At 43.6% G+C, this 23144-nt stretch overlaps 1 protein-coding gene and 1 long non-coding RNA gene across 18 annotated transcripts in view; one reads left to right on the top strand and one right to left on the bottom strand.

Annotated features, from left to right (window-relative positions):
- ARHGAP26 (Rho GTPase activating protein 26) overlaps nt 1-23144 on the top strand; it is a 473272-nt gene that overhangs the window by 442299 nt on the left and 7829 nt on the right. For 2 of the 16 annotated variants that reach the window (XM_063642714.1, XM_063642712.1), the window contains 4 exons: nt 9120-9230; nt 9366-9395; nt 15920-16011; nt 19209-20050. In XM_063642714.1, coding sequence (XP_063498784.1) covers nt 9120-9230; nt 9366-9395; nt 15920-16011; nt 19209-19402 — 427 coding nt within the window. In that variant the 3' untranslated portion in view covers nt 19403-20050. Of the gene's footprint in view, nt 1-2241; nt 2295-9119; nt 9396-15919; nt 16012-18128; nt 18269-19208; nt 20051-23144 lie in introns of those variants that run through there. The other 14 variants (XM_063642717.1, XM_055285816.2, XM_063642715.1 and 11 more) reach the window with 13 other exon arrangements.
- Nucleotides 16373-19775, bottom strand: LOC129486232 (uncharacterized). Of its 2 annotated transcripts, none has more exons than XR_008658898.2 (4): nt 19709-19775; nt 18016-18718; nt 17571-17912; nt 16373-16533 (listed from the first exon to the last, which is right to left on the bottom strand). It is a non-coding gene; the product is annotated as an uncharacterized lncRNA (long non-coding RNA). The 2 variants fall into 2 exon arrangements; XR_010121693.1 differs by lacking the exon at nt 19709-19775 and having other exon boundaries at nt 18016-18285; nt 18602-18705.

Raw genomic sequence — 23144 nt, 5'->3', positions numbered from 1 at the left:
CAGAACAATGAAAGATTGGATGTAGTAGCACTATTGCTTTCGTTTTATTTTTATGTTACTTGAGTGAATTTGTTTTGGCAAGCACAATATCTTCATTTTGTAGAGAAAGGCAATTGTACTGCACTCAATTTAAGAGTTATATGCCTAGTAAGGAAGTATTGGGATTTCTTAGCAACTATTCAGATCTTTTGAGGTAGCAAATGTTACCATATGAACACTTTATAATGCCCCCAAAATGCTTTAGTGTTTTCTTACAAATAAATTCATAAATTGTGAAATTTTTTAGTTGAGAGAAATTTTTATTCTAGGAAGTTCTGTTGTGCCTGAAATGTGGTATTGGAAAAGATTGAGAGGCTACACTTAGGTTCAACAGGAAAGAATATTAAGGTCAATAAGTATTGTGAGCCACGGTGCACAATAGAAGCATTCTGCCCATTTAACCTTTCTGACACTTTCCCTTGAGGTTTTTCTGTACAATGAACAATTGAACTAGGACGGTTGTCCAGATGTCTTTGTTTCAGATCTGGAATTTTTCCCTCTACCTCATATTTCTGTATTATTCAATAAGAAAAGATGCAGATTATTGACTTGGGGAACATTAAGGATGATGTATGTGCTATTCCAAAATCTTGAATTTTGTTTAAATCATAGAATTACTTGCCATTCCTACTCACCCCATCTAAGTTTAAAGTTGATTTAAAACTTCAGAAATTATTTTATTTGTATAAATAATTTCAACTTTTAGATTCAGGGAGTACATGTACAGGTTTGTTCCATGGGTACGTTGTGTGATGCTGAGGTTTGGGGTACAAATGATCCCATCTCCCAGGTGGTGGCCACAGTACCCAATAGTTTAAGAATTATTTTTTAAAGCTAGAAAACAGAATCACTGCATTGTAAACTAGTCAAGCTATTTTTAAAGTAAATTATTGAAGAAGTATTTTAAAATGCAATTCCCTATTATTGTTAAGACCTTAAGGGGATTTCACTAGTTTCATTAAAATAAGAAACAGAACTCTGTCATTGTTTAAATAAAAATGCATGTTAAATTGTATTAGATGAGAGGAAATAATCTGTGCAAAGACATCTGCACATGAGTAATAGAAAAGAACACGGAACAGTCAAGCTCAGGGACATGTGGATTTTTTCTGCTCATAAAGTTGTGAAGTACATACTGAAAATCCAGGAGGTTAGGACTTATATAGGATTTCTGTGTTGTAAAAGCTTGAGTGGACACACATAAGGAATATATGTCTTCAGATTTTCAACAGATAAAAACTGGTTTTGTGTCATTTGGTCTGGTTCACCAGTAGCCAATTTACCACTGTTCCTTTTGGCTCTATTTTCTTGGCTAAAGTTTGATTTCCCTTTACCTTAAGTCAAGCCAGAAAGGGATATTTTCCAAGGAAGAAGAATTCAGTGAAATGGGATTAGATTAGATAGGACATTTTAGATTTTCATGGAATTTTCTTCTCTTTTTCATCATAGGGGCAAAATCAAAGCCGCCCCCTGTTGGTTTAATAGCACCATCCCCACTTAACAGTCTAACCTGGAAGGGGAACTGACAGCATTAAGACAAGCCCCGGGCGGGTGATCCGAGGCTCAGCCCAGGCCTGAGACATATCGTTGTGGACCTGGACTGCAGATCATGGGCCACTGCCTGGCAGAGATGTGCAAATGCCAATTTTGCTGCTTCTCCACAGTCTGACACTGTGGAGACTCTTAGTGCAAGACTCTCAGGCCCTTCCTTGTGTGCCTTATCCCTCCTACTTCATCCTTGTTTTGAAAGTCCTACACTAAGCTACAAATCCACTCCTTTCCTTTGGGAGCAGCCATACCTTTCAACTAGGGGGTCTCACATCTCCAGGTTGTGGATATCTGTCTCTTTATCCGTCAGCCTGTCTCCTTCCCCACACGACCCTCTTGTCAAAATGCCCTTTGGAAAATTAAACATTGCTTCCACGTGGAAACAGAACACAGAAAGGGAATTGTATTCATTCGTACATCACTGAAAAGACCAGGAAAGCAAAGAGTCCAAGGTAACCTCTGAACACTGAAAAAATGTCCATCTAATTTTTTTCTAATGATCATGTTCAATGTTGGTGGTGTCATGGTGAGAAGGAATTCTCAGTGTTGGTGGAAATGCACAGCAGTAGAACCTTTCTGGAAAGCTATTTGGCACGGTATATCAAGACCTTTAAAAGAAACTCCTAGCCTTTGACCCACTAATTTTACTTTCAGGAATTTATGCTAAGGAAACAATTGAGACGCTGGCAGTGATCCTCTACAAAGATGTGAGTTGCAATGCTATTTATAATAGCTAAAGGGGGATAGAAGTCTGAATGTACACGATAAGAAAATGGTTATATAAATCAGAGTATACCATACAATAGAACACCCTGTAGCCATTTTAAAAATATGTTATCAAAGGCTATATAATTGCATTGGAAAATGCCTTATTAAGGGAAAAAAAGGAGGGTATTAACTACATGTGTAGTATTATTCTCCAAAAAAAGCGAGGAGAAATATGCTAAAGTGTTAACAGTGATTATCAGTGCCATAAATTATGTATGGTTGTATTTCTTTTCTTCTTGGTTTTTGGTATTTTCCAATTTTCTACAAGGCCGTCAGTAATTTTCATTATTAGAATTTTGAAAGATTAACTTTCTTCTTCGTGGTCAGCTTACTCCTCTAGTAACAGAACCTCTCATCTTGTAGCAGCTCTACTACTGTGGTGTGGAGACCAGAGAGGGTCTGCCACATCCCTTGTCAGACTGGGAGCCTGCCTGGGCAGCCCTGCCACAGTACGGCAGGCATGCCCTGGCTGGTCCAGCAGATGTTCCATCATGCAAGTGAGTCACCACAGAAGGGTGTCAAGCTGATGATATTGCTACACACTGTACTTGAACTATCAGCCACAACCCAGTATGCTGCCAAGCCTTTTAGCCTTATCTTCCTAAACCGTTATTCTTTCACTGTCCAGTGAATTTCAGAGAGACTGACTGGGACTGTCTGACTCCTTTTGAGGACACTATGGGCCAGCAAACTAAAGTGGATGTAAGCCTACCAGTTGAATCCAAACCAGATCAGCAAATGTTCCTTCCATGCTAAAGTGTATGCTGTGTTGTTGCTGTCATTGGGCCTAGATGTGGGAGCCTGGCAGGACCCCGGGAATATTTAGGGGCATTAGGCATTCAGCTTCATACACCCATCTGGACTCTGAGGGTTATAGGAATGCCTTTAGGAGTCATCTGCTAAAATTGTAGTTATAAAATCATTTTCTCCTCTTTTAATTGTTTGTTATCCTTGGCTTCATTAGTGGGAAAGGGGTTGCAAATTTGATATTGGAGGTTTCAGAGCCAGGAGTGAACCTGACCATTTTGAAATTCGTCTGTTTTGTTTTGGGTTTGGTGAGGGGCAGGAGGGAGCAAGATTTTTATTTTATTCATTTATGTATTTATTTTTGTCTGCCATTGTCATTTTTAAGTAACCTCCACCCAGACACTTCTGTAGTGAAAGGAGAATTTAAGATTCTACAAAGAGTCTTGAGCCATAATAACCATCCCTGTGCGTCTTATATCTCACATATATGTTCTATGAGTATGAGAACACGTAGTCATACACCCTTAGTTTTGCATCAGAACTAAAATACAATGTGCTCTCTATTTCTTGGAGGAGTGTTCGTCTGTTTACAGTCCTTCTGTTGCAACAGGCATCATTGTGGTACATAAAAATGTGCAGTAGTATTGTTGATAGGATTATTGCCATGACTCTAAAGTACAAATAAACAAAAGACATAATTCCTTTAGTCATTTAAAAAATCACAGAAGTGAAGAGTTCTGTAGATGTCTATTAGGTCTGCTTGGTCCACTGCTGAGTTCAAGTCCTGAATATCCTTGTTAATTTTCTGTCTTGATCTGTCTGATATCTCAGTGGGGTGTTAAAGTCTCCCACTATTATTGTGTAGTAGTATAAGTCTCTTTGTAAGTCTCTAAGAACCTGCTTTATGAATCTGGGTGCTCCTGTATTAGGTGCATATGTATTTAGGATAGTTAGCTCTTCTTGTTGCATTAAGGTAGCTCTTCTTTTTGCATTGATCCCTTTACCATTATGTAATGCACTTCTTTGTCTTTTTTGATCTTTGTTGATTTTAAGTGCTTTATCAGAGACTAGGATTGCAACCCCTGCTTTTTTTTTTTTTGCTTTCCATTTGCTTGGTAAATTGAAGTGAACTCCCATTCACAATTGCTACAAAGAGAATAAAATACCTAGGAATACAACTTACAAGGGATGTGAAGGACCTCTTCAAGGAGAACTGCAGACCACTGCTAAAGGAAATAAGACAAAGACACAAACAATGGAAAAACATTCCAGGTTCATGGATAGGAAGAATCAATATCATGAAAATGGCCATACTGCCCAAAGTAATTTATAGATTCAATGCTTTCCCCATCAAGCTACCATTGACTTTCTTCACAGAATTAGAAAAAACTACTTTAAATTTCATATGGAACCAAAAAAGAGCCCATATAGTCAAGACAATCCTAAGCAAAAAGAACAAAGCTGGAGGGAACATGCTACCTGACTTCAAACTATATTACAAGGCTCCAGTAACCAAAACAGCATGGTACTGGTACCAAAACAGATATATAGACCAATGGAACAGAACAGAGGCCTTGGAAATAATGCCACACATCTACAACCATCTGATCTCTGACAAACCTGACAAAAACAAGCAATGGGGAAAGGATTTCCTATTTAATAAATGGTGTTGGGAAAATTGGCTAGCCGTATGCAGAAAACTGAAACTGGACCCCTTCCTTACATTTTATACAAAAATTAGCTCAAGATGGATTAAAGACTTAAACGTAAGACCTAAAGCCATAAAAACCCTAGAAGAAAACCTAGGCAATACTATTCAGGACATTGGCATGGTCAAAGACTTCATGACTAAAACACCAAAAGCAATGGCAACAAAAGCCAAGATTGACAAATGTGATCTAATTAAACTAAAAAGCTTCTGCACAGCAGAAGAAACTATCATCAGAGTGAACAGGCAACCTACAGAATGGGAGAAAATTTTTGCAATCTGTCTATCTGACAAAGGGCTAATATCCAGAATCTACAAGGAACTTAAACAAATTTACAAGAAAAAAAACAACCCCATCCAAAAGTGGGTGAAGGATATGAACAGATACTTCTCAAAAGAAGACATTTATGTGGCCAACAAACATATGAAAAAAACACTCATCATCACTGGTCATTAGAGAAATGTGAATCAAAACCACAGTGAGATACCATCTCATGCCAATTAGAATGGCAATCATTAAAAAGTCAGGAAACAACAGATGCTGGAGAGGATGTGGAGAAGCAGGAATGCTTTTACACTGTTGCTGGGGTTGTAAATTGGTTCAACAATTGTGGAAGACAATGTGGCAATTTTCCAAGGGTCTAGAGTCAGACATACCATTTGACCCAGCAATCCCACTACTGGGTATATACCCAAAGGATTATAAATCATTCTACTATAAAGACACATGCACACGTATGTTTATTGCAGCACTATTCACAATAGCAAAAAGTTGGAACCAACCCAAATGCCCATCAATGATAGACTGGATAAATAAAATGTGGCACATATACACCATGGAATACTATGCAGCCATAAAAAAGGATGAGTTCATGTCCTTTGCAGGGACATGGATGAAGCTGGAAACCATCATTCTCAGCAAACTAACACAGGAACAGAAAACCAAACACCGCATGTTCTCACTCATAAGTGGGAGTTGAACAGTGAGAACACATGGACACAGGGAAGGGAACATCACACACTGGGGCCTGTCAGGGGGTAGGGGGCTAGAGGAGGGACAGCATTAGGAGAAATACCTAATGTAGATGACGGGTTGATGGGTGAAGCAAACCACTATGGCACATGTATATCTGTGTAACAAAGCTGCACATTCTGCACATGTATCCCAGAACTTAAAGTATAATTAAAAAAAAATCACAGAAATACTATGGAGTATGCATTTTATTATTATACCAATTCAAACATAGTGGTAATAAATGTTAAAATGCAGTCACTTTATACGAGATGTTACTGCTATGGCTAAAACATAAACAAATGAAATTCTGAAATTCTGTTGTTAAAAATTGCATTTGAGGCCAGGCACGGTGGCTCATGCCTGTAATTACAGCACTTTGGGAGGCCAAGGTGGGTGGAACACCTGAGGTCAGGAGTTCAAGACCAGCCTGACCAACATGGTGAAACCCTGTCTCTACTAAAAATACAAAAAATTAGCCAGGCATGGTGGCAGGGATCTATAATCCCAGCTACTTGGGAGGCTGAGGCAGGAGAATCACTTGAACCCAGGAGGCAGAGGTTGCAGTGAGCCAAGATTGTGCCATTGCACTCCAGCCTGGGCGACAAGAGCAAAACTCCGTCTCCAAAAGAAAAAAATTGCAGTTGATACTATGGTAATTGACATGGGGATTGAGGAGTAAGTTATTATAATAGTTACGAATATCCTGCATTCCAGCCGCACCCCCAGATAATTTCAGCCGTGTACTTCTGGCCAAGAACCGTTTAGATATCTGAGGATGTGAAAAACATTTAGAACCCACATTGTGTTCACAGAGTATGTTCCAACTATGCCATTAGCCAAAGGCATAATTCTTGGTACAGATGGAATAGGAAGCTGGAGGTGTTTCCTACTTATTAAAGTCATTAAAAAAAAAAAAAGTTGGAAGGACTTTTTAATTGTCGTGTGGTAACCACTGACCAAAAGAACAGATTGGTACAAGCCCCTGGGTCTGGGCTGTTCTCGTGAACCTCCAAATTGTCCCTGGTTCTGCCTGGGTTCCTGGGCTGGGCTGTGGTTTGAAAGTTGTTGCCAGGCCTTGCCTACTAGGTCATTGTCTGGTGGGGTGGGGTTGTGTTGAGAGGACTGAGAAAGTGAGGCCTCTCTGACTAGCAGCAACTGTGGAAGAAAATGGGGACTGCACAGTAGAAAGGAGTTGACACTTTTCCTAGGACTCAAGACAGAGTCAAGGGGGAGCCAGGTATTAAGTTAGTGATAGCTTAGCCCTCAGCTGATGGATCTTACTGTCTTACATTACTGTTGTTTTTAAATCTGTCGCTTCTTGTCAAATATATTTTAAGCTCTCGAAGTCAAGGGACCTTGGCAAATATCATTTATTGTCTTGAACATACTGAGTGCTCAATGACTAGTTTTTGCTGGATTAAGAAAAAAAAGTTTTAAAGAGTCATACTCTTTACATTTTATTTCTTCTCTTACATGAATTCCATCTGCTATATGAATCTGCCAGACCGAACACTGGAGGCAAGATTGGGGATTTTGTTGGAATTTAGAATATGTTGAGTCTTATTGTGATTCTCTATCACTGTATTGTCATTTTCTCTTGCAAATAGGGTAGGTATCTAAAGGAAACACATGAATCAGTGGTTAAGAAGAATTCTAATGCTATGACAGTCTGTAAAGAAGCTTGGCACAGGCTAGAGGAACAGGGCAAGTCCTGCTATGTCAGAGGGAGTACACTGGCTGCAGGAGCCCTGGGCTTAGAATCAGCAGATGAGGTTTGAACCTCAGCCCTGTTACTTATAGGCTGGGTATCCTTAGGGAAGCCCCAGCTTAGCCCAGGTTTCCACATCTGTGAAATGGGAATTATAGCAGTACCTGTTTGTGAGCTTGTCGCGTGGGTAAATGAGACTCATTAATTTACTCAATAATGTTTTGTTAAATATAGTACCTATAGACACTGGATATTTTAGACACTGGATATACAGCAGTAAGCAAAACAACAGGCTCTTCCTCATGGAATTTATATTCTAAAAATATACCTAATGGAATTTAATAAAGTATTTATCAGTCACATTAGTTTGAGCCTCTCTGATGAACTCACACTGTGGTTTTTGCTGTTATTTGTCTATAGGTGTTATAACAGTAAGTAATTAGGGCTATTATTGGGTCTCATGTTTGAATTGGTGTAACCCTAGGGAAGTCCTAGTAAGTAGGACATTTGTGTGTGCCTGATAAATTGCAGTACACTTAGAAAGTCTGTTCCCCTTGAACCGGATTTCTGTCATTTTTGCCCCCGTGAAGGGCTTGGTTCAAACAGTTCAGCAGTCCGCTGAGATTCAGGAGTGGCAAGTGGTGGTGTGGCTGAACTGGTTTCTCTCCATCATTGGTGTTTGCACTATTTGTGATGTATGATTTCACAGAGTTCTGAAGGTGCTTGTGTCATTCGTGGAAATAAGTCAAAGGGCTAACACAACCAATTAAAATCCACAAGCCACATTTCAGTGAGTAATTTCAACCTTTCCTCTCCACACTTTTGATTAGCCACCCGTCAAAGAACAAAATGAACAAATTGAAGGTTTCAGTTCGTTTTTTTCATTGCCTTCCCTCTGGGGCTTTTTCTCTGAGTATCGTAATGCCCAAATTCCATGAAAGGAGAAAGGGCAAGCCCAGGCAGCAGACCTCAGAGGAGCCGCATTCTGCCGGTAATTGCATGCCGTCTCCCAAGAGGTGTATCTGTATTCACCTCCATCGGCTATCACCTTCTTCATGCCGGACTTCAGATCTCCAGTGGCACACAGCCCATCTAGTTAAAAATGCAAACAGGAAATTATTTTCTCACTGAATGGCCTTTGTGGCCCAGAAGAAAAAAGAAAGGGGTCATTTCTGCTGAGATATAACCTGAAAAACACTCCCACAAGAGTGGAAGCTGAAGGCTTGCTATAGGCTAGCCCTGCCTCAGAACAAGGCTGGTGATAGCATGTGGGTGTGGGAACTCATGTGCGTGGGCTCAGGGCATTTGTCACCAATGGACATGATTGAAGAAGCTTCTATCACCTGAAAAGCAGTTGTTCTGCAGGGCAAAGCTTGTTTATACTCCGAGGAATTACAGAACAGACGTTTACTTGGACACGGAGGTTTGGTCTGGAGGAATGTGACACGGCCCTGACAGCACGTCCCTGGGTTTCGGTGCTCCTCTGCTCTGCCCAGCTTTCCATCATCTGGCCTCCCATGACCTCCTGTGCTCCCATTGTGGTTTCCCTGTGTGCTGACAAGTTTTCTGGTTGTTATGTCTTGCAGCCCCCCGAATCCAAGCCCAACTTCACCCCTCTCGCCATCTTGGCCCATGTTCTCGGCGCCATCCAGCCCTATGCCCACCTCATCCACGTCCAGCGACTCATCCCCCGTCAGGTCTGTTGCAGGGTTTGTTTGGTTTTCTGTTGCTGCCGTTGTTCTCTCATTGGCTTGGTCCTCTCTTCATGCAGTGTTCAGCCTCCTCGTCAACTTTGTTCCCTGCCATCCAAACCTGCACTTGCTTTTTGACAGGCCAGAAGAAGCGGTACATGAAGACTCCAGGTAAAATCTTGGATGATGACCAATCTGTTCCCGTTTATCCAAAGCTGGCCAGGGACAACAGGGGGCTGCCCCTGCTCTCCTGTGGTTCCATCCTAAGAGACCAGAGCTAAAAGGGACCATTTGCATGAACCAGCATGGCATTTTTCACACCCTTTTCAACCCTGACTCAAGTTTCTGAATTAACCTCTCTGGTGCCTAGAGTTAGGGGAAGGGGCACCTCCTGAACCAGACTCTGGTTTTGATGGCTCTCTGAATTTCATGTGCTCTCTGTGCTTTGGTGTAAGATAACATAAGAGGGAACAGTGTTGAGACATGTGCCAACCTTTTCTTCTCTCGTTTTTATCAGGTAGCATCAGGCAACATTTATTTGTGGGGTGGGGCCCCTGGCCCTGAGCACTGGCACCGAGTCACTTAGACCAGATCCACTGGGGGAGAGACATCGAACACAGAATAAAAGCTTGAGAGACGAAGCGATTTCTCTTAAATTGCTCGTGGCTTATGCCTCCTTGTCCCCCATATACTCCCGAAATCATCCATGCTCCCAGCCTGCTTCTGTCTCTGTGTGTCATGAAGCCTGAGCTGTCCTGGGAACAGGCACTACCTCTCTCTGAGGGACAGCAGCTTGACCTAGTTCCTCTTCTCAGGGCCATGCTGTAGTTTTCCCTGCTTTTGTGACTTCCGCACTTAAGTTCTTTGCTCTTGTGCTCTTTGGGGAAAAAAAAAGAGCTCTTTACAACCAGGAAAAGAATGAATAGGGATCCTGCAGAATTCCTCTGCTGTGGAGCTCCTGAACATGCTTCTCTCTCAAGCTTAGTCTCAGCTTTCAGACAACCAAATTGTAGAGCCCAGTTATAAGCATCAGAAGCGTTTTGGGCTTTGGGAGTATTTTCCCTTCTGTCTTTTTCTCCAAAGGGTGGATCCAGCAGAGAGGCTTAAATAATTTATGAAGCCGAGTTTCACTTTTAGAAGAAAAGAAAACCCCATGCTATTTATATATATACAGATACATATATTACTTTATTCCCCACTAGGCACTTACACATCTATCATTTCATTCTATCCTCATGTGAGAATGAGAAGAGAAATGGCCTGAACCCTATTGTGGAAAAAGAAAACTAAAGCACAGTGAGGTGACTTGGACACAATGCCATGACTAAATGAGAGCCAATCCAGAATTCAGGACTTCTCCCCCTCAGCTCAGCACTCTTTCCTCCAAACACGTGGGTAACCCCAACTTTGAGTTTCCATGCAGCTCCCAGCCCAGAGCCTGACTTGCTCTTTTAGGTTTTATACAGCTTTCTACCTGGCTTTGTCCTGGATGATGGGAAGGAGCTTTTCAGTAATTCTTTTTTTTCTCACTCTATAAATAAGGGAAATTTTCAGATCATGTCTTCCTGACATTCTAGTGATTTCCTAATCATTTCTTGGACATCTTCTGGGCACTTTGGGAGACATCAACTTTCTAAGATACCAGAAGTAGCATAGATTATTCTCATTAGATCATGAGGACCTGAACCAGAGGAAACTAAGTGACCACAGACAAATCAGCTTCCAAAATGCCTCACTTACTCATTAGAGAAACTTGGGCTTTAGGAGAATGTAATTCCTTCATTTTTATCAAAATGGAGTAAAAATCTTCAAAATATTGGCCCTTTGGACAAAATGGGTTAAGAGACTCAAGAGAGTGGAATCACTCAGCTAAAATCCTAAAATGTCCTCTCTGCCTTGATGGTACTCACTTTTTTGTGACTCTGAGATTTGGGGTCCTGTTTCTTGTCAAGTATCTCTACCTCTTCACTCGTTTTCATCTCCCCAAATATTTCCAGACTGTTTTTCCTTCCTACTTCTTCCTACCTCCCAAAGTATTTCCAGATTGACAGAGGGCAATGGCAATAGAATCTGCCCATCTTGTGTGTCTGGGGTCACAGTTACTCAGTACCTCCTTCCCTGGCCATTGTTAGAATAGCACTATTTGGACACCCGTTAGGAAGCTGCCCTCTTGAATAGTCAAGGCAGGCCGGGCGCAGTGGTTCACACCTGTAATCCCAGCACTTTGGGAGGCCAAGGTGGGAGATCACCCGAGGTTAGGAGTTCAAGACCAGCCTGGACAATGTGGCAAAACCCCATCTCTACTAAAAATACAAAAATTAGCCAGGCATGGTGGTGGGTGCCTGTAATCCCAGCTACTCAGGAGGCTGAGGCAGGAGGATTGCTTGAACCTGGGAGGCAGAGGTTGCAGTGAGCCAAGATCGTGCCACTGCACTCCAGCCTGGGTGACAGAGCTAGACTCCATCTCAACAACAACAAAAAAATAGTCAAGGCAGAGTTGGACTAAATGTGTTGTCCAGGTGAGCAAAGATAGCAACACTGCTGGGGAGCTAGCCCATCAGAGGAACAGAGAGGGCCGAAACCTGTACACTGCAGTGTATAGCAAAGAGGTGGTGGTATACACCCATTATTCAGGTCCAGTGGGGCCTCCCTCAAATCCACTTCCAGAGCTTGAAGCTTCAGTTTTCCTTCCCTGAGCAAAGCCTTTAAAAGTAAATATTGAGTTAGATCTAATCAGTGGTCCCATGAACTTCTGAATGATGTCTCCTCTGGAAATTGCTCCCTGTCTGAATTAGTCTTTTTTCATGCTGCTGATAAAAACATACCCGAGACTGGGAAGAAAAAGATGTTTAACGGACTTACAGTTCCACATGGCTGGGGAGGCCTCACAATCACGGGAGAAGGCAAGGAGGAGGAAGTCATGTCTTTCATGGATGGCGGCAGGCAAAAAGAGAGTTTGTGCAGGGAAAATCCCATTTTTTAAAACCATCAGATCTTGTGAGACCCATTCAGTATTCAGGAAAGACCCTCCCCCGTGATTCAATCATCTCCCACCGAGTCTCTCCCACAACACGGGAATGACGGTAGCTACAAGATGAGATTCAGGTGGGGACGCAGAGCCAAACAATATCACTGTCCCCTCTTCAAACCATTTCACTGTCCCCTCTTCAAACCATTTATAGACCTTGTTTGTTCAAAGTCAGGAATGAAGATGCCTTTTACAGCACAGTAGGTTTAGGGAAAGGGTGCTGGAGACACATTCCCTCCGTATTTCCCTTTTCTTTCACTTGCTCACCCCTCCCCCCAAAAAAGCCCATAGCCCCAAACCCGTAACTTGCATTTGCCCAGGGGTCCCTGGAAATTATGCCTAAATGATCAACCCCTTTCCACCTGCCAGTCTAGCTGGTGCCACCTCCCTGTAGTGCCATATGATGGCGAATGGATCATCATTTTGCAAGGTTTGCAAGGGCATTTGAGGGAAACTCCTGTGAGTGCTTTCCAGGCCTTGTGCCATGCTCAGAGGTGAAAATTAAAAGGGAACTAGCAGGAGGATCCAAACTTCTTCATGACCTTAAAGGCCCAGCTGAGGTCTGAAGGGCACTGTGACAGGAGCAGCCGAAAACTACCCCAGGCTCTCTGTATCCAGTTTTGAGATGCACCGTGGAGAATAGGAAGCCAAACAACCAATGATGCCTGGTGGAGATTTTTTATTTTTTTTTATCAGAGCCAAAGCCTACAAATACAATCTCTCTGCCAACAGGATTTGTCTGTTTTGGTAGGAACCCTACCTAAAGCAAACTGCTTAAGACCTTTCAGAAGGAGTTATGGGACACTTGACTTGTTGGGCTGACAAGCTTTTAAGAAGATATGACTTTTTGGGTAGGGTTGCCAGATTTAGCAAATAAAAAAAAAAATACAGCATACCCTGTTAAATTTGGATGGTAGATAAACAACAAAAATTTTTTCTCGTACGTATGTCCCATGCAATATTTGGGACATAACGTATACTAAAGAAATATTTATTGTTTATTCTGCCATCCAAATTTAACTAGGTGTCCTGTATTTTATCTGGCAACCCTACCCATTCCTATTCCTTGGGCAACAGGAATGGCCCCCTTTAAAAGCACCTCTTCCATCATTTCTCCCATTTTTGTGCCTATCCTAAGGCAGTAGAGGGAGATCTCAAGGGAGAAGCCCTCCCATAGACTGTCGGTTGCCTATCAACTTGAGGAAAAAACAAGGCCTTTTCTTGGCTTGCTTATTTATTTATTTATTTACTTACTTACTTACTTTTTATTTGAGACAGGGTCTCACTTGACTAGAGTGCAGTGGTGCAATCTCAGCTCACTGCGGCCTCAACCTCCTGGGCTCAAGCAATCCTCCTGCCTCAGCCTCCCAAGTAACCTGGACTCCACACGTGTCCCATCATGCCTGGCTAATTTTTTTTTATTTTTTTGTAGAGATGGAGGTCTCTACAGTCTGGTCTTAAATTCCTGGGCTCAAGCAATCCTTCCACCTCCCAAAGTGCTAGGATTACAGGCATGTGCCACAGCGCCTAGATTGTTATTTTTTAATGTACTATGTTATTGCCACTTCATTATTCAATTTCACAAACCTAATATCGATGGAATGTTACTCTTTTTGAACCATAATCTTGGGCACCTGGGCCACTCCCTTTTATTTCTGCCTGCCAGATACCCCTGCTGGTTTCCCAGCTTGCCCCTGTTTTGTCCCATTATCCTTATTTAGTGAGGTTAATAAGTAATGTTTGTGAAAATCCAGTCAGAGGAACCTTTCCTCAGATGCTGTTTCCCTTACTTTTAGTCCTCCTTCCCTGGTCTCTTTGCTTTTTACCCACCTGCTGTGCCCTGTCCTCAAGAGGCAGAAATACTGCCTGAAAACCTGGTCTCTGAGACCCTGGCTAATGTGAGCTGGATTTTCCTTTCACCTTCAATGTCAGTGTCATAACAGGCTCCATTTGCCTGTCAGTATAGTCTTTTATCTGTTTTAGCACTTTTCACAGCCAAGTCACTCCTCTCTGCTTCCCAGCCTCTCAAAAAAAAAAAAAAAAAAAAAAAGACTCTTATGTTCCTCCCTGGAAAGTTGCACATAGGATGTTTGGTCCTTGCTGGCCAATAATAGACTTGGTTTCTTTGGCTCGCAGACAGTGCCCCTTGTCCTGAACTTTATTCTGTCATCATAATTAGCCAGGAAGAGCTGTTTTCCTGTTGGAGCTGGTGAATACTAAGGACTCTTCTTTCCTTTGTTCCCAGGGGTCCCACTTCATTTTCTCCCACTTTCCCAATGTTTTCCCACCTGGCCATCATCTCTTGGCTCCTAGAAAACCAGAGGGAACAACAGTAAAATATGGCCCAGCAATAAATTCGAGATAACCATTTACTCTGATCACCCTGCACAATGGAGACCATGTGGCTCACAAAGCCTGAAATATTTACCACCCAGCCCTTTGCAGAAAAAGTTTGCCACCCTCTGCTCTAGAACAGTGGTTCTCAACCCTCACTGCACATTGGAATTACTTGGGGAGCTTTTTTAAAATACTGATGCCTGGCCGGGCGCGGTGGCTCACGCCTGTAATCCCAGCACTTTGGGAGGCTGAGGCAGGCGGATCACGAGGTCAGGAGATTGAGACCATCCTGGCTAACACGGTGAAACCCCGTCTCTACTAAAAATACAATAAATTAGCCGGGCTTGGTGGCGGGTGCCTGTAGTCCCAGCTACTCGGGAGGCTGAGGCAGGAGAATGGCGTGAACCCAGGAGGCGGAGCTTGCAGTGAGCTGAGGTCGCACCACTGCACTCCAGCCTGGGTGACAGAGCGAGACTCTGTCTAAACAAACAAAAAATACTGATGCCTATATAATATCTGCACATCTAGGTAGAACCCAGACATCTGCATTCTCTAAATGCTCCCCAGGTGATTCGGATGCACAGTGAGAGTGATTGTAAATACTCAGTGGACATGAGAAAAGCAAAAACAAACCAAAAAAAATGCCTCATGTCCCCTCTCCCTTCTTCCTCCTCCTCACACTCCCCATACAAGTACATGTGTGTGCTCATGCACACACATGTGTAATTGCCCTCATGCACCTTGTCTATTCCCTCCCCTGGGGATTGGAGAGCTCCAGCTCTGGAATCCTGTCTCACCAGCAAGACCCAGCCTAGTAAGAAATCAGGAACATCTGGGAGAGCTCACGTCTGCCCGTGGCCTGGAACTGAAACTTGGCTTTGCTGCAATTTCTCCTTTTTGAGTCACTGAGCATTGCCAGCTTTCAACAGGTTCTGTTGGGAGTGTGTTCCCCAGAGCAGCCTGGAACTTCTTTCCTGCCCCTGCTTCCCTCCCTTCCCCCAAGGCACTCGTGCTCCAAAAATGGGGCCCAGCCTGCCCTCCCGCTGTTTGGCCGTTATAACTCCCAGGTAAAGTTTTAACATGGCACAAGGTGACCCCACAAGAAGTGTAGTCTTTTGAAGCTTATGGCTCTTCTCTGAATATTTCTCATTTTTCTCCTGTGACCTTTGCAGCTTTCCCACCTCGTGCCTTGCCATCTGGCTGCCTTGCCAGGCACTTCCCACAGAGGGGACTAGGTAGCTTACAGGGAAAGGGAAGAAGAGAGATGAAATGTCTGGGGCTTTCTAAGGGTTTTTTGAAAAATGTTAAATAAACTCCTGTTTTCACACAGCACACCGTTCCGGAAGGCAAAAGCCTTGTATGCCTGCAAAGCTGAACATGACTCAGAACTTTCATTCACAGCAGGCACCGTCTTCGATAATGGTGAGTTTCTCATCCCCTCACAAAGATATGGGCGGGGGTGGGGACAAGGGGCGCACATAAATAACTGGCATTTTCAAAGCTCCTCCCTAGGGAAAATCTCAATACAATGGGTAAGAAAAAAAGTGTGTGTGTGTGTGTGTGTGTGTGTGTGTGTGTTGGTTTCTGTGTCTTTTCCCAAAATAAAATAGCAGCAGCAGGACTTCCGGAGACATTGTGAAGAGTGGACTAGTGTAATCAGCTCCATGTTGAGTTGTTACCACTGTAAATGAGATTGTGCCTGCAAAAGACCCAGCCCAGGACTTGGGAGTGGCTTTAAGAGATCATACACATCACATCTTTGAAATGGTACTCAACACGTATTAAGCATTCAATAAGTTAATATTTTTATTCTTAAAACCATCATCATCATTGTATCCGTCTTCGAAAAAGGCCCTGATGTTCTCATAGTTCACAGTGACAGTTTTTCCTCACTTTTGTCTGGGCAGTGGGTGCTGCACCTGATTCCGTTGGTCCTGGCTGTATCTGTAAACACATTCCAGGCCAGAGCAGAGATGAGTTCCTGGGGACCAGTCCTTGACTGTACTCACGTCCACAGGGGCTGCCATTGTGCCTGCCCAGCCCCTGCATTCAGCATAGCAGAGATATCCATCAGGTACAGGTAGACAAAAGGGAGAACAAGGCACAGAGCATGAGGGTCTCTCCCAGGTCACACTCAACCATTGGCCTTCTGGGTCACCAGGAGTGGGAGGGATTACCCCAGAACTGCATGTGGGCGTCCGAGTCTGCATTCCCTTTTATCGTTCTGAAAGCCTCAAGCACTGTCCTTAAACCTTTGCTCCATTAACTTTCATCTGGGCCCTTTATAAATCAAAATGCACAAACAGCCAGCCCAGCCGCCTCTCCTGTCCACAGCTGGTGCTTGCAGGCCCCAGCAGACTGCAGGTGCAATGCAGGTGCAGTGGGTGTGCTGAAGGCTGTCCAAAGCCATTTCACTGGTGAGTGTCCCCCGCACAGGCCCAGGCGGTGGAGTCCTGGCCCTGCCGTAACACAACACGGCTCTTGCAGAAGACAAACCAGAATGGGCTGCATTGCTTGGGCTTCTGCCCCCTGCTTTGTCAGCAAGGAAGGGGCTTCTGCCTATAGAAGAGCAGGATTTGAGAGATTCCTACATCGACAGGTGAATTCGGGGCTTAAAGGTCTGTCCTCTAAGTCCCAATTCACTGCTCATAGGGGCAAGGGATCATCATGTTCCTATCAGCCATTCCCTCTGATAACACAAAGGACTCCTGATCTCAGGGGCAGAATTGTTTTAAACTATCAAAAGTTATGTATATACTTCTGTCTTCTTCGTGATTCCTTTTGGTGAATGCAGCCTTCTTCCATTTTTTAACAGTTTATTAAGATAGCCATACAACACACAATTTACCCATTTAAAATGTATAATTCAATGGTTTTTAGTATATTCAGAGTTGTGCAACCATCACCACTATATAATTCCAGAATATTTTCATCACCCCCAAAAGAAACCCCATACCTTTTAGCAGTCATGCCTCACTTACCACATCCCATTTCCATCCAGCCCAAGGCAGCCACTCTTCTACTTTGTCTCTCTAGATTTGCCTGCTCCGGACATTTCATACAAATGGAATTATATAGGATGTGATCTTTGAAACTGGATTCTTTAGTTTGCATAATGTTTTCAAGGTTCATCCACATTGTAGCGTGTCAGAATCTTCTTCCTTTTTATGTGCGATGGTATGGATATACCACATTTTATGTAAGCTCATTCATCAGTGGATGAGCACGTTGTTTCCACTTTTTGGCTACTTGAATAACGCTGCTGTGAACATGTGTGTAGGTTTTTGTGAGGGCGTAGGTTTCCAGTTCTCTTGGGGATACACCTAGGAGTGGGACTGCAGGGTCATATTAATTCTGTGTTTGTTTGAGGAAATGCCAAACTGTTTCACAAAGAAGTTGCACCGTTTTACCATTTTATGTTCCTACCTTCTTTCATTTTTAAGTCTTTCTGCAGTAGCTTAAATAGTAAAGCATAAAGGGGGAAAAAAAAGAAGAGAAGCCTGGATGATTGTTAACTGCCAAGTCCTTTTTTTCCCCAGCAGAGTGTCCTTCAGCTTCCACAGCCATCTTCACTGCCACACTGAAGCTCCGGGCACCTCCACCTCTCACCTGGGCACTTCCACTGGCCACCTGACACATCTTCTCACTTCTGCTCTTGCTGCCATAACCCCCTCTTTACAGAGCAGCGAGAGTGATCTTTGAAAAATGGAAATGACATTAGAGCCCTTCAGTGGCCTCCCATTGCTCTGAGAATCACTTGCAAGACCCTCCAGGGCCCAGTTCCTGCCCCTCTGACCCTCACGCCCTCACTTGACATACTACAGCCTCATAGGCCTTCTTCATGTTCTCACGTAAGGTCAGCAAACTATGACCTGCCCGTCAAATCCAACCTGCCACCTGTCACCTGACAATTCTGTAACTGCTTCCACCTACAACATGGTAATCATCATAAATCCGATAGGTATTGATGAGAGCAGCAGGAAAGTTTGGTTGAATGAGTGAGAGGCCTTACCCAAGCCTTCCTGTGGTCTCTAGGAGTCATGGCAGAGTTCGCTGACACTGGTTTGTTTTTAACCAGCCTTGCCAGTGACCTTTCAAATTCCCTGAGGAGCGAAAGGCCACATTAAACCTGAAAGAAAACACCTCTCAATGTTGACTGAGTTGCAGTAGAAAATGGACCTGACGAAATGTTGGTACACTTTCTTGGTTGGGTTAGCTCAAAATATGTCATTAGGTCTTTTTTCCAGAGGAAAATGCTTACATAGACCCTCTTCCTCCCCACCCCTTCACTCATACAGGAGAAAACGAGGCACTACAGAACACTATCATTTTGTCGGGCGGTGGGTTGGGGGGGTCTTTTTCCTTGTTCCATTTCTTGTTAGTTTACTGCTGGGGATACGAGGTAAAGGCTTTTTAATTTGTATGCTGTGTAGCTGTCAGATTAAATCATCAAACCAATCAGAAAGTATACGTGTGTGTGTGTGTGTGTGTGTGTGTGTGTGTCTTTTTGTGTGTTTCAGGATTAAGAAGAATGAATAAGGAAGAGGAAAAGGGAGGGGCCCATGGAGGGGAAAGTCTGTTGTTTCGTAATGATTAATCTCGAAGCCTTTGGATTCCAGGGGCCCCTACTGTGACTCTGGAGTGGCTGCTGCTGTCAGCTCATGGACTTTGTGCAGTGGGAAATGGATGTGCAATACCTAGAAATAATTCCAGTGTCAGCCCTGGCCAATCTACTGGGAAACTGCCCATTTCAACAAGAGCACCTCAGACAGTAACTGGAAAGAGAAATAGCTCATATTCTCAGGAACATTAGTCATCTTGAAGCAACATGATTCGTGATACCTGGAAAATGCACATGGCAGTCACTAAAATTGGGTTCTAGGGATACTTTTAACAAGATTTGAGAGGAGCTGGATCCATTCATTCTCATAATACCTAACATAGCACCACTACACAGCAGGCCTGTCCCAAGTTTCCTTTGCTGATGGAGGACATCCTCACTGAGGAGCCCCCAAGCTGCCTAGGAAATGGGTTAACAGGAGAGCACTCAGGGATCTCCTTCAACTTCTCCAGCCATCTTCGCTGCCATGCCCAAGCCCAGGCCACCTTCACCTCTCACCTGGGCGCTTCCACTGGCCGCCTGACACATCTTGTCGCTGGCTTCCACTCTTGCTCCCAGAACCCCTTCTTCACATAGCAGCAAGAGTCGTCTTTGAAAATGAAAATCACATCATGTTATTTCCTGCTTAAAATCTATCAGTGGCCTCCCACTGCTCTGAGAATGACTTACAAGGCTCCCCAGGGCCTAGTTCCTACCCCTCTGACCTCCTCTCACCTTCACTTGACATACTGCAGCTTCGCAGGCCTTCTTTATGTTCTCAAGTAAGGTCAGCGAACTATGACCTGCCAGTCAAATCCAACCTGCCACCTGTTTTTGTAAATAAAGCTTTACTGGAACACAGACACTCATGCCTTTGTGTCTGCGTGTTATCCGTGGCACTACAGTGGCAGAGTTAAGGAGAGAGACACACTCACTGTGAGGCCCTTTAAGAAATACATGCACACCACTGTTCTAAAATCACACCCAGCTTTTTCCCATCACAGGGCCGTTGCACTTGCACTACCCACTGCTCTAGTCTTTCTCTCTCCTTTTACCACTACGTAAAATTATATGCTTGCTTATTGCTTGATTGTCCCGCAGAGCAAAATCTTATCTGCTTGTTCTGTGCTATGTGCAAGGACCTAGCATAGGTCCTTGGTGTCTAGCATGTGATAGGTGCTCGGTAAACATTTGTTAAATGAGTGAATGTACTTTAATTACCCAGGGGTCTGCACCTCTTTTAGTTAAGACTTCTTTTGGGGACAGTCAGCCATTAGAGACCTTAGTCACACACTTGCTCCCTGTCCATGGTGAGCGAAGGAGGGCAGAAGACATGAGTTGTGTACCCAGGGGTGTATGGTGTACACGAGTAGAGCCGAGAGAAAGTGATTGGCAGGAAGCACACCGGTGTCCACAGCAGCTTATATTTAGTATATGCTGTTGGGCTGAAGAGCCACTCAGGCAGCTTGTGGCAACACTTTTGTGTTTGTATAGCACGTTGGACACTGGTGCAGTTCAGTGTTGCACATTGGCGCCATTCAGCCCAACAAGCACATAGCATCTTTGATGTTCAGAGCATTGGGCTAGGCAACAGCAGTAGTAGTTAAGATGACAGACTCTGGGATCAGATGTCCTGGTCTCTGATTCATTTTCATCGTCTACCAGCTATTAATATTTAGTTTTGGCCAAGATGCTTAACTTTTCGCAGCCACAGTTTTTCATCAGTAAAGTGAGGATAATAGCAGAACCAACTCCATAGTCATTCTGAAGATGAAAGGAGGAAATGCAGGTGTGAAGCGCGTATTTGCAAAGGGTCTGCCACCTGGCATTGCTCAACATGTTATCATCCTTATCAGCATGGGTCACACCCTCTGGTAAAATAGAGGGCCTGATATAGTGGGAAGGGGGTTGGTCTCTGGAGTCAAACAAGCTGGGTTCAAATTTTGGTTCCAGTATTATGACCATGCACAAATTATTTTATCTCTCTGAGCCTTAATTTTCTCATCTGCAAAATACAGATAATAATAATACAAGCTAGGATCCTGAGGATCAAATGAATCAATATGTCTAAAACTCCAAGCACACAGCAGCTTCATAACATATCTAAGTGTTAGCTTGTATCATTATAATTCACGAGGCAGAAGGGAGTTACTGAAGGTTATGGAGCCAGGAAGTGCTATAATCCAAACCAAAACGCACTGAAAAACTAGATAGAGAGGCAAAGCTTAGCACATTTGAACAGCATATAAATAGGACCCATGAATACTATGTGGAATGTACTATGAGCATTTTAGGTGTCTAGAGGAGGAGGGAGCAGGTAGAAGGGATTCCATGGTAGTATTTACAAAGGAAGTGGGGCTTCAGCTAAGCCTTAATGTGGAAACAGAAGACAGCAGAAAGAAAGGGGGCACTGGTGCTGCCCCCCTCCTCCATTAGTAAGTGACAATTTGCATTTTAACTCAGAGGCATTTAGGCACGGAAAAGTTATAGCTCCTAACTGCCTGTGAGCTAGTGAAAATACAGGTTCCTGGGTCCCATTCCCAGAGATTCTGCTTTAATTGATTTGCCATGGGCCCCAGGAATGTGCAGTTTGAATAAGCATCCTGAGGGTTCCGAAGCACATGGTCTGGCATAGGCTTTAGTAAACCCTGGCTTGAAGGCTCAGTGAGTCAGCAGTCCAATCCAAAGGCTGTGTTATCTCCTGCCATCTCCTGTGACCTACCTTTTGGCCTCCAGTTTGGAGGGCCTCTCTTGTCCCCTCTAATTCTTCCCTTAGCCCTCAGATTGTATTGTAAATGTTTTCACCCCAGTACCTGTGCTGTAGGTGAACAGCTAGTCAGGAAAACGAGAAAGGTCTGAAGGAGATGGACTCAGTGCATCCAGTAGAGTAACAACTCAACTTGGAGCTTTGCTGTAAAGTGGGAGGGCCTGGTTTTTGTTTTTGTGTTTTGTCAGTCTGGCTTGCTTTATTCTTTCGAGGTTTTTATTTTGGAGAATGGGTTTGATTTGTTAATTTTATTCTAAACATTTGATTTTTTCTGAAGCTTAGGTGGGTGGTAAGGGCCATCTGGTTTTACTAGGTCTCTACTAGGAGGGGGTCTTGCTGAGCAGTCCCAATCCAGGGTCTCCTGCTAACTAGCCTGTACTGAGCATTTGCTCTGTGCCTGGCTCTGTGATGAGTGCTTTATCCACACCAGCTCTTTTCATATTTGCAAGAACCCAGTAAAGGGAAGAGGGTCTTGTTGTCACCAGTATGAAGTGCAAAAACTGAAGTGATCTTGGAAGCTTTGGTTGGATGGATGGGCAGAGGGCAGGGGTATTTGGGTGTTCTTTAAGAGTGGCATGGGAGAGCTTTGGTCATTGGAGAGGCCAGGTTGCTTTTAAGTTGTGTCTTCTTCCAAGGCACTTCTCTCCCAGACTGTCTCTTGTGTGGGTTGTCATGAACCCAAAGTATCCTTGCTGTTTATTCCTGAAGCTTAGTGATCTGAAATTGGCCAACTTTGGAGGCCAACTAATAGATGTTTAACCTTGTCTTTTCCTAAGGAGGCACTCAAGGTGTACCCAAAGTTGACTGACACTGATCTTCTGGAAGCCTCAAGGCCGATTCTTTTGCTGCCTCCCATTTGCCCCCTTTGGTTTCTGTTCTTGCGTCTTTCCCTACAAACTGAAACTAGAATTCTGTAGCAGTGTCGGAGCGGAAATGCTTTTCTAAAACAAGCTCAGGAAGTCATTTAATTAGCCCAGGAAGGGAATAGGGGAAAATCTATTCTCTCCAAATAATCTTGGGACATTGGAGTTTTCCTAACACATTGACAGTAAATGCCCTGCCTCACTGCAGAGTGATCTGTATATCTTCAGTTGACAAGCATGAACATCCCCCACCTCTCAGTCCCATGATTCCTTCTCTCTTCCTTCCTGCTGTTGACTACTTTGCAGAATCAGCTGGATTTTAGAT

This window comes from Symphalangus syndactylus, chromosome 7 (genome assembly GCF_028878055.3).
Source record: "Symphalangus syndactylus isolate Jambi chromosome 7, NHGRI_mSymSyn1-v2.1_pri, whole genome shotgun sequence".
NCBI lineage: Eukaryota > Metazoa > Chordata > Mammalia > Primates > Hylobatidae > Symphalangus > Symphalangus syndactylus.
This window is presented reverse-complemented; position numbering and strand designations above follow the sequence as displayed.